Here is a 14,763-nt window from a genome sequence, read left to right as displayed (position 1 = left end):
TTCAAGGATCCTGGGGAAGTGATGTTTTAATTTTAAATGTTTCTTCCCACAAATCAGCAAGTTTTCCCTTACTTGAATCTGGGGTGGGTGCTGTACTGTTGGGTTTTTAAGGAACTTTTTTCCTGATGGAAAGCATGGAAAGATTCTTTAACTGCAATGCTTTGGATGTTTGAGAGATCTCAGAATATCTTGAGAAGGGCAAGTGTATTTTTCTGTTTGGTGACCTGCTCCAGCATCCTACTGCGTCTCAGTGGAGAATAACAGAATTTGTACTTGGCCTCTGGGTTTCTTTGTTGAGGTCCACAGTGCAAAGGCTGAGACATTGAAAGGAGCAGAGTGCAGCAGCACCTGGAAAATTCTTTATTTTACAGGCATTTGCCTGCCTGATGTAACATGATTAGTCAAGGTCAGGACACTTAATTGTCAGTGAAATGGAGAGCAGTTTGTTTGTTACTTACATGTGAACTACTCCAAGACCCTTCTGTCATCAGAGTGGTTTCACTGCCAAGGACACACTTTATTTCTTGTGACTGTGCTGTGACATCCATCTTGTGTTCTGAGAATGGCCATGCCCAGTTCATGGGTCAGAACCTTGGCTTGTGTAAATCTGAAGAGCTCTGTTTAAGCCACTGATGCTCTAGAGATTTGTATTCTAGAGCATGTTTCATAGTGTTAAGAAGTAGTAACAAAATCCAGTGTTCATTTTTTATCAGTTTATATTATTTTTGTACAATAAAAGGAAAATTGTAATGACCATATTAAATGTACTGAGTCTACCAGCTTACAAACAACTTGTATGTCAAATTATTGTATCAGAGCTCCTGGTTTTCAATGAAGATCTGAGTGTTCTGGGAACTTAAGCTTAATCCAGAAGGGCTATTGTAAACAGAACTCCCAATAATTTCAAAAGATGTTCCATTTATGAAGATCTGATAAGTTTAAGATCTTGGAGGGATTAACAGTTTTGGTTTAAGAATTCTCACATTTCAATATAGGAGTCAAAAAAATAGACACAGGCTACAGTATATGATTGATTTTTATTGGATATTTTTAAGGGAAGTGTCTGCTAAAGTAGAGGTTAAAACATGGTAAATAGTCCACACAATGAAAAAATCAGTAATCAGTGTTTCATTATGTTGCTAAGGCAGTGAAAAAATAACAGACACTGTCAAGATAAATAAGGGACTCCTGATTTTCAAGGTCTGGGAGTGTCTCCTGCAGATTCATCCCAATTCTCTCTGGTTTGGTCCTTTTGAACCTCTAAGCCTGCACCATTTCCTGGAATTCTGTGAAAGAGAAGAGAATATTTATATGAAAGAAATATTAAGATGAAAGGATTAGGAATAAAGGATTAGTGGCTTATCAAGAGATTTAGAATAGGAATGAACATAAAAAAGTTGTCTAACTGATGATGATGACCAGGGAAGAAATGTGTGGACGAGAGGCATTGCCTAAACATCTCCTAAACAACACATGGACAGGCAGTGTGTTTTGCTGACTTACAGGGAATAATTCTATCTTCAGGGTAGTTTTGTTCTTCTCTCTGCATACACTGATCTTAGGCAAAAATAATGGAATGGCTTACATGGAATTTAAGTAAGAAGTAGTTAAGAGCTCATGTAAGAAAAATGAAAAGCGAGTCCATGTGTTACATTAACTGTTTGTAATGCTTCAGACATTGAGAAGTGTTGATTTAGAGCACAGCCTAAGCTAAAAACGCTGCAGTTCTATGTGGTGTGATCCTGGGATGTTGAGTTGTGCAATAAGATACTGTTATTTTAAAGATCCTTTAAATGTTTGGCTTCCATGAATTAGAGCATCTGATCAGTCCCATCCCTGAGTGACTGTATTAATATACAGATTGCTTCATAAATCTTGTGTGTTTATTCTGGCATAGTTCCTAAGGAACTGGGTTTCATTCCTTCCAAAGAAAGAAACAGAGCAGTTCTGTCCTGCTGGTGCAGTGAGCTGGGGAATCTGCACGCTGGCACATTCCCTGCATGCTATTCCCTAAGCCCCTTTCACGCTCACTGCTCTCATGGGGCAGGCTGCCATTAGCTGCAGGCCTTTGTGTGTGTGCTTTGTCTCCAAAACAGGGCACAGAAATAAGGAATTAGGAGATCAGGAGGTTTCTGCACCGTGCAGCCATTAAATCACACCGGTGTTTGCACATGGTGAGTGCAGTTTGCTGCTTCCTTAAACAGCTGCTCCTTCCTATCTGGACCTTAACCTGCCCCTGGAGATAAAGAGCAGCCATCCCTGCACAGATCCTGCTCTGGGATCTCTTACTGGGGCTGTGACCCTTGATCATTCTGTTATCCTTACATGCAGAGCAAATACAGAGCTCCATGCTGCACATTGAGAATGATTTCAGTGCCCAGTGGCATTTCTGTGGGGCAGGAGCTGCAGGAAATGAGCTGATTATGAGCTGTTTGTTCTCCTGTACACCTGGTTCTTTTGTCCTTGATTTTTCATTTGTGTGTTCCAAGTGATGCCAGTGCTGCCTTACATTAGAGTGAGTGGGAGGAGAAATAAGGGGCAGTTGCTTTCAGAACACCTTGAAATATGGGAGTGAGTGGCATCAGGAAAGTTCCTGAAGGTTTTTTACTCGCTCATGAAAAGGAGTTGCAGAGATGAACCCGTAAGATCAGGGACCATTTCCTCCCTTTAATAGGTTTGTACTCCAGGGTTTCAGTAAAATCTCTGGGAGTACATTAATTACCATCACATAAAAGAGAATCCCACATCACTCCTCATTCTGTACTTAAAGCAGTCAATACCTTCAGCCCCGATTTTACCGTCCCCATCATGGTCTGCAGCTGCCAGGAAGGTCTTGGTTTCTGAGGCAGTTAACACTCTGGCTCCACACTCAAACCTCTGAAGGAAATACCTTGGGAGGAAACAACTTGCACTTAGATTTTCACACCACAGTATTTTTATGGTTGTTGTACAATCAAAGAGATAACCATCTCTAAAAACTTTACCACAATAGCCAAGTCCTTAAAACAATGCTTTGTTTGGCAAGCTAAATCTTACTTGTTTGTATTTCTGCTTTATAAGTGCAACCCTGGTTGAATTGATTCTGTCCACTATGAAAATCCAGCCCCAGGGTGCTCTTTTGTTCTATACTGAGCATAAAAGGCAGGTATTACTAATTTACTATTTTCTGAATGATCTATTTAAATATATCTTTCACCATCTGCTGAAGTTCTATCAACATTTAGCATAAATTGTGTTCACATTTACTGAAAGCTCTGGAATGGAAAAAGTGTTTATTTTTATTATATCCTCCAAGTAGTTAACAGAATCCTTACTTGAGCTCATCTTCCTCAATAAAGCCACTTTGGTCATTGTCGAGGATCCGGAAGATCTCCTTGAGCTGGCTGCTTGTCTTTTTAGACATCCCACTGATCTGAAAGAATTTTTTGGGACTAAAGGAATCTGGAGCTGAAAATAAATTAATAAAGAAATTAACCCCAGACCACTGCATTCAGTGTTCCTAAATGGTCTGAGGATGATACTTTGTTACAATTTCATTGTTCTAAACATGATCAGTAGGTGAAGCCTGTCAAAGAATGAATGAATTTGCAATACTGCCCCATACCCTACTAAACATCCAACAGAATCATGTGAGGATAAGCTCCAAATTGACAATATAAACCAGTAATGAACAAACATACTGTGACAGCTGAGTAAAGAGATTACAGAAATCTGTTTAAAGTATGCGCTTGTTCAGTATTCCTTTGGGACTGAGTGAAACTTGCCCCAGGTTACACAAAATAAGACTCGGAGATTTTGAATTGTTTTCTCACCTTGGCAGTCCCGCAGAGCAGCAGCGATGTCAGAAGGGCTTAGAATGTCTGTAAGGCTCATTTTAAACCTGTGCAAAATAGAATATTGCAAACAGAGTTTTGAAATGCAAATGCATCTTATAACAAGTTGGGTTTTTCTGTGTTTTGAAGATTACTATAAGGTCAACAAGAGTAGATGGGTCTCATTGATCAGAGTAACATCTCTGGTATTCCTTAATGAATTACAAGTTTTAGTACATCCTTAAAAATAGCAGTTCAGAAATAATAGTTGTTGATGAGATGGATTACATTAACCATGTTGTGAGCTGATGATCAATATTTTATCATTTACCTGCAACCTATATAAATACAGCACATATTTAAACTCTATGTAACCATTCATCTAACAAATAGTCTTACTGGAATGCACAGAATCTGGCAACACAAGTAGCAATACATGCAGCTGGAAAACAAAAGGTAAGAAAGTTTACTTCTATTATCTCCCCCAACAGCTCTGAAGAATAAAAAGAAAACTGATACTTATCTATGTAAAGCCCATCCATATGTAATTCCAGCAATTAAAACAAAAACCTTAGAACAATGGTGGTTGTACTTACTAATGGTGCAGCTCTGCACAGTAATTTTATTTAACTAATCTCAAGTCAGATGCTCACCTTTAGAGTTTTCTCAGCTAGGTAAAGGAAAAATAGCTGAGGAGATACCAGGCAAAATAGTAATGTTGGCTCTGGCTTGCCACTCTGTCTTATAAAGGATTCAAAAGGTGACAATAACCACTACTTGGGTTACACTTCCACGGATCAAATGTTTGAATTGAGACTTGGCTCAAATTTCTTCCTTAACTAATTAAACTTTTCTTTCTATTTATATCCTAAGATAATATGGACAAAAAGAACAGTTTTAAAAAAATAAATCCACTAGTGCTTAATTAAGTACAACTGTGCCATCAAAGCAGCCTTTCAGCTCCAAGTATGCTCACAGGCAAGCTCTGCACCTGAGAGTCGCTCTTTGGAAGATGACTCCAGCAGCCAAATCCTCGGGAAAAGAAATGAATTTGTTTGTTCCCTGGCTCTGTTGATCCTTTGGAATGTATGAAGGAGGTTGGAGATGACAGATCAGAGGTGCCAATGTGTCATTCTGACAAAGATAACTTGTCACCAGGGTAGAGGAAAGCATTTCTAATTTGGATGATGTTTCTGCAGTAAGCTTCATTTTGTATTTCCTGACCGTTTTCTGAATTACAGAAACAGAAACCAGTGTATTCAGTGAGAGAAAACAATGAGCTAGGTAAAGCTGAATAAACTGATCTTGTCATCAATATTCCTAGGAAGATTATATATAATCAGTTGGCCTACTTAATAATCCATTTTGAATATTTTGAATTACATGAAATCAATAATAGGCTTACTAGTTGTAGCAAGTTCTACAGGTTGTAGGAATCAGACTTTGTTAGTGTGGAAGTAGTTGTATATACATTTTATAATACACTCGCACAATCTATTTCATTAATAACAAAATTTTAATTCTAGGCATAAATAAATGAGATTTTATTATATATTTCAGGAGTACTACTTTTGGAACAAAAAACCTTAAGAAAATTCATAACACTGGATGGGAAGTTTTCCTTCTCAGACAAAAATCTGTTTCCATCTTTAAGGGGGTTTAAATGGGCAAAATTCTAGGATGGAGACCAATAAAACTCACATGTATTTTGGTTGGTATTTATTCTGTAGTAGTCAATTGTGGCATCTAAACTGATGTTCTCTTACTCCATGAACATTGTTTCATTTTTAAACAAATGGAAATAGCATGGTATGCCAAAGATGTAATATTTTTATTGTAGCAACAGTTACTAATTATACCGTGGAGCAGAGTAATAAATATATCTAAGCCTTGAAGTAAGTTAATGGACTACAGTGGGTTTACTCCTGCTTGGTTTCATGACAGTGAGAAAAGTGTAAATCATAGCAAATGTTCCATAGCTCTGTTTGAATTGGGATAGAGAAATGCAAGGTATAAGAAACAGAAAATGCAGACATAATTTAATGATACTTTTAACTTTCTTGTTACCTATTTTGTATATGAAGGAACATGGCATAAATCACAAATATTCAGACTTACCTTTGAGTCCCAAATGCAGCTGGCCAGGAACCACCAGGCACTTGTTCTATTGCTTCCAGTAGGAAAATTTGTTATAGTGACGTGGAAGAACACTTTAATGGTGAACCTAAGAACCCTGGACTGCTGTAAATTAGCATTTTGTGATTAAAACAAATTAAACAGTGCTGACTTGTACAAGCTGAAGCTCTGACCACAGATCTTTAGGTGTCCTTTCCATTTATCTTCATCATTCAGTGCTATATATTCATTTTGCTTTCTGCCTGAGATTTCCATGGCATTATGATCTGTCAGGCAGTGCCTGTGGGGATTAAGTTCATTCTGTGCTTTCTCCAGAACTATCCTGAAATAACTTTCATTCTCCTAGGTACCTTTTTACACTCTGTTGTATTTTCCCCTCTATGATCATCTCAAGTTAATATGAGTTTGAGCAGAAGGGTTCTTTTCTTACTGCCACAATGTTTCTAGAGAAAAAGGGTTTTTTTCAGCCCTCTGTGAGAGTGCCATGGATGTTCCTTTACAGGAAACCTCCTTTGTTTCTGCTGGCTCCTACACAGAACCCATGGAATTGCTCTCTTTGTCTAAGTGTTTGACTTGCCATGCAACACTGATTATTGACAGTTAATGAGAACAAGGGAACTGAAATGGAGGAAAATTACAAGATCAAGGTGAGCTCATAATGCTCAAGCTCAAAATAGATCTGCAACTAATTTGGACATTGTTTAAAAATATAAGCACCAGATGTTTAAAGAATGACATCTGGTTACCTCATGCACTCTGGCATAGCAGAGTGCTAAGCTGGTTTTGTGTGTATTCAACAGTTGTAAAATAGGCAGAATTAGTTTTATATTTAAATATGATCTCAAATAAAAGTGATATAATTGCCATGATTGCTTTTGAAGAGATCTTTTAATGTTTGAAATTCAATGCTGGCAACAAAAGTGATGCTAATCCTGCCTGAAAGATGGTCTACAAAAGCCTAAAAGAGCTGAATTTCAGAATCAAGTTGATGTCACTGTACATCGATACAGGTGGGAATCTAGGGTTACTGGGTTTTATTTATTTATTAATGACACCTCATCTGAAGTACAGGTTTCCCTCCACTACAATTAGAATGCAATAATCAGGGGTTAGTATATGAAGGGATATTTTAATGAGATAATTTATTTTACATCTAAATTATCTGCCTGTTTTACTTCTTGCTTGATTATGTGTTAACTTAGGTGGTTGTAATTACTTTATGCATTCAAAAACTAGAGATCTATGGAAGTGGTTTTTTTTTAAAGATGCTATGCAAACAATGTAACACTATGATGAAAATCCTCAATAAATCAACCAGAACAACAGCTGCTGAGTAATGAGCAGTTAACAATAGCTCAAAATCTGACACAGAATCTTAGTATTGCACAGTTTTCAAGAATGTTTAACACTCATTCCTATGAAATTAACGAAAAAAAAAAATAGTTTTTGTTCAGTTGTTTTGAGGATTTTTTTTTTTTTTTTTTTTTTTTTTTTTTTTTTTTTTTGCTCTACAGGAGGCATCTAAAAGTTCTGTTGGGTTGGTCATCTGAATATTTATGTACTTGCATACTTAGTGTTGTTTTCACCTGAGGTGTCCTTATTAAATAATATTAAAGCCTCTTTTTTTTTCAGACTACCAAAATTAAACCTGAAGGTGTTACTCTGAGAAATACAGAATACTCATATTGATTAGTTCTTGCTAAGGTTCTAGGTTCTGTAGGAATCTAAACATATGAGACAATTGTCTTCCAATCAAGTGCTATTTACTTCTCCAAGTGCAGAGGAAAGCTGTGTTTTGGTAAAGCATTGACAGGTTGTGGACTGGTCTTGTACCCTTTGTGTTCTGGTTTGCATAAAGTACAGAGTTAATGAGCAGTGGCAATCAAGCAAAGCTGTGGCAGATGCAGAAGAAACATCAGCAGTTGTCTCAGGTGAGATCAGAGGAGAGGTGTTAACCTGAGACCAGCTACAAGAGTGTAAAGAGATGCTGCAGCAGCTATTCTCAAACCCACACAACTCCATCTTTCAGCCCTGCTTGTGTCAGGGCCAATGGTATCATGATCCTGGATAACAGATTCTGCCTTTGTAATGAGTTTGGAAGTAACTAAAATAGATACTCAGTAACCCCTGTGGTTGATAGTAGTGTTGATATCTCAGTGGTGACAGCAGAGAATCTTAGTGTGTTCACAGCCAGAATCATTGAAAAGGACCTTGACAACAAAATGAATTAAATCCTGCCACTTCAAGCTGTCTCTTAGGGCAAATGCTTCAAATGCTTTAATCCTAGAGAAATAAAGCATTTAATTTGAATTGTTGCTTGGCCATTTCTAACAGAGAGGTCTGAGCACATGCTGTAGTATTTGACTTTTTTGCTCAATGAAGGAGGAAGGGCAGGCCCCAGTGACAAAGCTTTCTTTCCCTGCAGCAGGTAGAGGAATTACCCAGAGCACTGAGCAGAGATCTGGAGTAGAGAACCCACCATACAAGATAGATTCTGCAGCACAGTGAGTCTGGAGCTAAAGGAAAACAGGTACTTCTCTCACATAAGGGGAATCCCATGTGAACTTTCCTCAGTTCAAATTATGTTCTTATCAGTCTGTGGGAGTGAATTTCATTTCTGTTTTAAAATGACAGCAGAGTAGACTAACATAGCTGAGTAATAGTGTCACTAGTTCAAAGAGTCTGGTCTGATAAACATATTTTTTCACTTAAAAAGCTGTCCTGGAAGATCTCTGACAGCATTTGATTTGTGTTTGTCTTTAAATGCATTTGGAAGTTCTTCTGAGACTCAGTAATGCAATTTTCTGTCTCTGACCCTAAAGGTAATTGTCTAACATTTCTGTCTGCTGTCAGCATTATAGACAGTGTCAGATGGAGCCACCTTTAAAAATCTAGATTGTTCAGGGTTTCTTTCCATTTTAGCAATAACTGTGCCTTAATGTTGGAGGCTGTGAAATAATCTGGATGCTGCTATTGTGCCATGTAAAAGATAAAAAGATAAGTACAGTTCTACTCTACTGTTACCAAAGGCTCTTTGCTCATGGCTGCATTTCACTGTGCCCCACAGTGTAAGGAACCATGGTGAAATAAACCCAATTCCAACCTCTTCTGTATTCACTGCCTGTTCTCATTGATTTCAGTGGGATTTCAGCCATTAATTTCAGCAGTAGGAGGATGTGTAACCCTTAGTGAGGTTTGAAGTAAAATTACCCTGTAATTAGAGTTATCTTTATTGTATATAATCATCAAAAGTAATTTGTTTAGCAGAAATGGGCTAAAGAAAGGAGGTTCAGGCAAACTGTTAAAACACATGCACCAAGCATGTGACAAAATTCCATTGACAAGAGGCAATCCCATAGTTAAGGTCTCAGACCTCCAAATGTCTGACTCCAGCAGAGTTGTTCACTCGAAGGGAGCTGTTTGGGACTCTGTGCTTGTGACCAGGCAGCATTATTTCCAGCTGAGGCACAATTTGAAGAGCTTTCTTAAATCCCATGGTAAGTCGTAACAGAGATTTCACAGTACCTGACAGCCCACGTGAAGAAGAGAGGAAAAGAAATTGAGTGAGTATATTCTTGTGCAAAGAAAACAGCATTTTTCTCCTCTGATCTGTTAGTGGCAGTGCTGGAAGAAGGAAAGGTCTAAAAACCTCTCTAGTCAGAAGCTCTTCTTAACTTTCTGGAGTGATCACTGAAGCTGATACCAGACTTACCTTGTCATGAATTTTTTACTGTTCTTAATGGAATGGTAAGTGGTGAAATTGTCTTAGATTTGTAGGCCTAGCAGGCTAATCAGGGTGGAAGTAAGTGTGGTTAAATAAAGGAGCCGCCTGCTATCTCAGAAGTGATCTGAGCTGTCTGTGCCTTTCTCTCTTATTTAGCCATTAATGTTGGTACAATGCTTGAAAAAGTCTGGGTGACCCATATTGCACAATGGAAACATAAAACATGATATCTGCTGAGAAACAAAGCATTTTCTGACAATAATGAGAGCTTTTAGCCCTGCAGTCAGGCTGCAGTTATTAATTCTGCAGAATTCCCTTTTTTAATTGCTCTTCTGAGATGACATTGAAATAATGAATGTCAATTTGCTTGATGGATGATTCTTTTTTCCCTCTTACAGAAAATTCTACAATATTAGGACCTGATTCATTTATTAGAGTTAATGGAAATATATTTTTGGATAATGTATAGAGCATGAACACATTATTGAGTATTCATTGAAGTCTTGTAGACCTGCTTTAACTTTGTGTACTATGATGATTTCCCCAACATTGTATTGATATTTCCTTCCTTCTCCATAATGTTTTATCATAAATATGTTGTGCATCAGAACCACAATAACATCAGCAGGCAATTTTGAAATTAAGATTTTTGATTTGCAAATATTGAAACATCTTCTTGAATACCTTCAACAAATACATTGTGAGACACTTATACCAGTTTTTGCAAGTTTATTGTCCAAGAATGACTTTTCAAGAGCTCCAAATTTTTTTCCAAGAGTATGTAGGAGCAACTGTAGTGTTGGAAGTCTGATGTTTGGGATGGTTAAAGCCATCTAGATTTTTTAAAAGGCAGTTTGGCTGTGTGTTTATTTTGGTCACATGTCTAAGACAAAACCCTGATACACTGAGGTGTTTCATTAGGCACTATTAGCAATGTTTAATTTTTTAGCCCAGTTTGATTGCTCTGTGTGTTTATACTATGACAAAGTTGTGGTGACATGATCACACCCACACTTTTCAACCAGAACCCTGACCTAGTGCACAAAATGAACTTCAATTAGTGAGAAACTACTCAGAATTTTGCATTCTCCGCATTCCTTATGTCTGTCTTGCTATTTCAATCTGTCTGTAAAGAAAAAAATGATTATTTTCTTAGCAATTTTTATAGCAATTTTTATGGCACTTTTCCTTTTACGATACTTTCCTTACAAACGTTGATGCATTTTACACCCCTGTGAGATGTGGGCCTTGTGCTGTTCTCAGTGCTGAGAAGAAAAGCAGCAGAATGTTGATTATTTAGGCAACATTCCCCCATTTGCTCTTAAGGAGCACTGGGACTGGTGTTTTTGAAGTGCTTTTTGCAGAAGTGGAAGGTGGGACACGGGAGTGTTGTGGAATTCATTTAAACACAGAACTGTTTTAGCTTCTCAGCAGTGGAACAATAGTGCCATCGGGTGGGCATGAAGGTGAGGCATTCCTTGGGGAATTCTGAATGTACAGCTCTTTCAGAAATCTAAATTAATCCTGGATCCAGTTGATCTTAAATTGATGACTTTATTAGTGCAAGCTTCTCCAATATACTTAGTCTCTGAAACACAATCACTTGCATAAAGAATGACAGAAAAACATATGGAATATTAAAATACCCCTTGATTAAATACCACTGCTACTGGTTACCAGAAACAGGTTTTACACCTGGACATTTTATTATTTCTGCTTTTTATTACAACATATGCTAGCTATTTATGCAAATATTGAAAATTCAATGGCCCACAGAGATGTTTTCAATTTCTCCTCTTAATATTTATGTTTATATCTTTAATGCCCTAAATTCAGAAGTGAAGAGTGGATTTCAGTTCAGTCCCTCTGTGGCATAGACCTGCTTAAAACACCTGGCAGCGTGGCTTAAGGAGTGCTTGTACCACTTCAGATGTTTTCCAGCAATATGAAACCACTTGCCAGCAATAGTTCATGACCTTTCAGGGTACAAAATGTGTAAATAAATGGTAGATTTGCAATAGGGAAAATTGTTTATGGCATGTAGGTCTTGGTCTTTACTTGACTGCTGACTATGATTTGACCAATGCTTGAAACTCTGTAAAAGAAGAAAAAAAGAGTAATACAGTGGAACCTCTGTTTGTAATCACACAGCCCAAAATTTTCTCTCCTAATTTTTAGAGTTCAAATGGGAAACTAACACTGCTTCCCCTGATAAATATTCCTTAAAGGCAGCACCTTGTGTATTCCTAACAATAGATACTTAATGCAAAGGAAGTGTTGCATTTAAGTGTCACATTGTATCCCAGTTCACTAGCAAAAAGCAGTGAAATGATAAACTGAATTTAGGTTCCATTGCTGAAAAAATCTCCATAGATGAGAAAAGGGACTGACCACTTTAGCCAGGGGCAGAGTAGAGACCTGTTTCTATGTCAGATCCTCCCCATAGCACAGCAGATCTGAGCACCTCAGCATCAGACCCACAACCCCCAGCACACGGAGCAGGGCAGGGGCCTGGAGCTGCCTTTAGGAAGTCTCAAAGGCAGGAATTATCATTTTGATAAGGGCAGTCTTACCATCCACTCCAATTTTACCATCTCCATCACTGTCCCCTGCTGCCAGGAATGCCTTGGTCTCAGCGTCCGTCAAAGCTCTGGCACTGGCTGAGAAATTCTTCAGGAAAAGTCTGGTAAAGGTGAGAGAGCAAATGAGAGAGACATTGTACTGAAAGTGTTCAGGGTTTGGGTTGGTAATAGCTGCAAAATTTCAAGCATGATTCAGTTCTTGAGAAATATTTCAACGGTAAAACTTCCTCTAGCTTTGTTGAGATTGAGGGTAAGGAAGTAAGAGGATGCTGCTTCATAGCCTAAAAAAATCCTTGATGACATCTTGGTTTCATTGAATCAAAAAGACAAAATTAAATAATCCTCTGTAGTGGCAGGATTCATCTTCCCTCCCTTGTTATCTTCCTTCTTTCTCCTAAGATGCAGAGTCTTAGCAGGAGTTTCTCTAAGCTTACTTTTAACTTCAAAGTCTGATGAATGTGATCTGGAAGGTAGAATTCATGTGACAGAAGAAAGATGAGAGAAAATGGCCCTTTGAATTCAGTCTGGTAAAAAAAATCTTACAATAATAAAAAGCAGATATAGCAGAACTGCTATTTTTATCTTCACAGCCTGTCAGTTATTGCTACATGAAACAAGAATTTTCAGTGCTGTCAGAGTTTCCCCATTGTGATCCAGCCCTGCCTTTGTTATTTGACTTGCAGCTTCTCCAGCACCAGCACTCACACACGGGTGCACAAACACATAATTGTCTCCCATCCAAAGGGGAAGGAGGAAAGGGAACATTTCTGATTTTATAATGCATTTTTAGTGATAAACCACAACCCTGTTGGTAGCTTTTTTATTTACTTACTTCAGTTCCTCTTCCTCAATAAAGCCACTCCTGTCCTGGTCAAGAATTCCAAAGACTTTGGCAACTTGGTCCTTGGATTTGGAGTTGAGACCCACTTTGACAAAAAAGGTTTTGTAATCAAACGAATCAGCAGCTGAAATAAGCAGATGGAAACAAGGAGAGATGAAAAAAAGAAGTCAAAAGTCTGAAACAAAAAAAATATAGCTTTTTGATCAAAAAGCAGCAAACTATTCTGCAGTACAGTGAGGGTAATTACAAATACCATGTAAAAGTCTTTGATTTTCCTGAGTTTATATCAGATAAATGGGATTTTTCCATCAATGATGTCTCACAACTAGGAAGGTATTGAAATAATGACTGTGGTCTTCAGCATGCAAGAACATACCCTTGTAAATAGATATGTCATTGAAAGACATATTTGTAGAACTTGGTGATAAATATTTGGCTTGTATTGAAATCAGCAGTAGTTCTATTATTATTCTCTGAAAAAATAGGATTTCTGACTCAGGATTCAGCCTTTGGATTTTTTCATCCTTAAAATTGCTGCAGTGCACAAATGATGGTAGGTACCTGTAGCATCGTTGGCCAAGATTAAAATTTGCATCTGTTCCATTATCTTGAGTCCTTTTTTTGGTTTTAGTAAGAGAGAATTTTCTGTTTCTATTGGGATTGGGACTTTGGGGTAGCAAGGAATTTGATAGGTAAACTGCACAGCCAAATTTAAAACATAGATATTACCTTGACAGCTCTGTAGACCAGCAGCAATTTCAGCTTCTGTCAGGATACTGGAAAGAGCCATGCCAAGAATACTGCAAAATGAAAAATACTGGGTAGAGTTGGGTAGAGTGGCCACTGCTCTGGCACTCTGAGCTGGGCAGGGGCCCTGAGGTGAGCCCAGGTCCCAGGGCAGAGCAGCTGAGCTGCCCTGCAGGAGCCAGCTGCTCCATCCTCAGTTCAGACACACATTTGGTATTTCCAGTTAAATCTTCAGGTGTACAGGCTGAGGACACAGCCAAATGTATTTATAGAGCTTCCTGGCATTTGGGCATCTTCGGTTATTTCCATGCATTTTTTGTGTGAATTATTGTGATGTCTTCTAAAGTTCCAGAGGAAACATTGAACTCACCTGGCCACTTAGTTTTCCCCAACCAAGAACAGAAAATATTGTCAGGTAAAAAATCAGCAGAGTCCTGTTGACTTAATTCTTTTTCAAATGACATAGGGAAGGACTTATATAGACCTTAGTTAAGTCCTCTTGACCTTTTAGAGAAGTCCTAGAGGCACGTGATGGCTCAGACACCCCAGGGGATAAGTTACTGTGGCTGACAAGACCTGCTAGCTAATCAGATTGATATTTATATCCCAAAGGAATGTGCATGGTGCTTTAGACAATATGGAAGCTTTAGTGCCATACTAGGTAAATCCTCTCAGCTTGCACATATTTTAGTGAAATGGATTTTTTAATGTATAAATGAAAAAATAAATATATTTTTAATTGTTTAACGATAGCTAGAAATTGACATCTTCAAAGTAGACTTTGACTTTTCAGGGCCCAGTCCTGATATGAATTATCTATGAAACACTACCCTGCAGTTGCCCTAGTAGTCTTCAAAACATACTAATACTGATACATTTGTAATGGATATATCTGATATACAAGTACAAGCTCAAAGACAA

At 37.9% G+C, this 14,763-nt stretch overlaps 2 protein-coding genes across 2 annotated transcripts; both read right to left on the bottom strand.

Annotated features, from left to right (window-relative positions):
- Window positions 1-1,260: 1,260 nt before the first annotated feature.
- LOC102073186 (parvalbumin, thymic CPV3) lies at window positions 1,261-3,873 on the bottom strand. The gene is made up of 4 exons (XM_005487359.3): window positions 3,813-3,873; window positions 3,315-3,447; window positions 2,781-2,890; window positions 1,261-1,286 (listed from the first exon to the last, which is right to left on the bottom strand). Exons 1-4 carry the CDS (start codon window positions 3,871-3,873, stop codon window positions 1,261-1,263), a joined length of 330 nt encoding a protein of 109 aa, XP_005487416.1.
- Window positions 3,874-11,741: 7,868 nt separating this feature from the next.
- On the bottom strand, window positions 11,742-13,885 carry LOC102073362 (parvalbumin beta). Its single transcript, XM_074553072.1, has 4 exons — window positions 13,825-13,885; window positions 13,087-13,219; window positions 12,246-12,355; window positions 11,742-11,767 (listed from the first exon to the last, which is right to left on the bottom strand). The coding sequence occupies exons 1-4, from the start codon at window positions 13,883-13,885 to the stop codon at window positions 11,742-11,744; spliced, it is 330 nt and encodes a 109-aa protein (XP_074409173.1).
- Between the last annotated feature and the right edge of the window lie 878 nt (window positions 13,886-14,763).

This window comes from Zonotrichia albicollis, chromosome 16 (genome assembly GCF_047830755.1).
Source record: "Zonotrichia albicollis isolate bZonAlb1 chromosome 16, bZonAlb1.hap1, whole genome shotgun sequence".
Taxonomy (NCBI): domain Eukaryota; kingdom Metazoa; phylum Chordata; class Aves; order Passeriformes; family Passerellidae; genus Zonotrichia; species Zonotrichia albicollis.
The sequence above is the reverse complement of the archived record's forward strand: the minus strand, read 5'-3'. Positions and strand labels throughout refer to the sequence as shown.

What these genes read in the sequence shown, in the direction of transcription:
- LOC102073362 (XM_074553072.1), bottom strand. Translation starts at nt 13,885, where the DNA reads ATGGCTCTTTCCAGTATCCTGACAGAAGCTGAAATTGCTGCTGGTCTA. An exon ending in ATTGAGGAAGAGGAACTGAA is followed by an intron (nt 12,356 to 13,086) that starts GTAAGTAAATAA and finishes CACCTTTACCAG; the next exon opens with ACTTTTCCTGAAGAATTTCT. An exon ending in TGGTAAAATTGGAGTGGATG is followed by an intron (nt 11,768 to 12,245) that starts GTAAGACTGCCC and finishes CTTCTTTTACAG; the next exon opens with AGTTTCAAGCATTGGTCAAA.
- LOC102073186 (XM_005487359.3), bottom strand. Translation starts at nt 3,873, where the DNA reads ATGAGCCTTACAGACATTCTAAGCCCTTCTGACATCGCTGCTGCTCTG. An exon ending in TGCTCTGCGGGACTGCCAAG is followed by an intron (nt 3,448 to 3,812) that starts GTGAGAAAACAA and finishes ATTTATTTTCAG; the next exon opens with CTCCAGATTCCTTTAGTCCC. An exon ending in CGGTAAAATCGGGGCTGAAG is followed by an intron (nt 1,287 to 2,780) that starts GTATTGACTGCT and finishes TCTCTTTCACAG; the next exon opens with AATTCCAGGAAATGGTGCAG.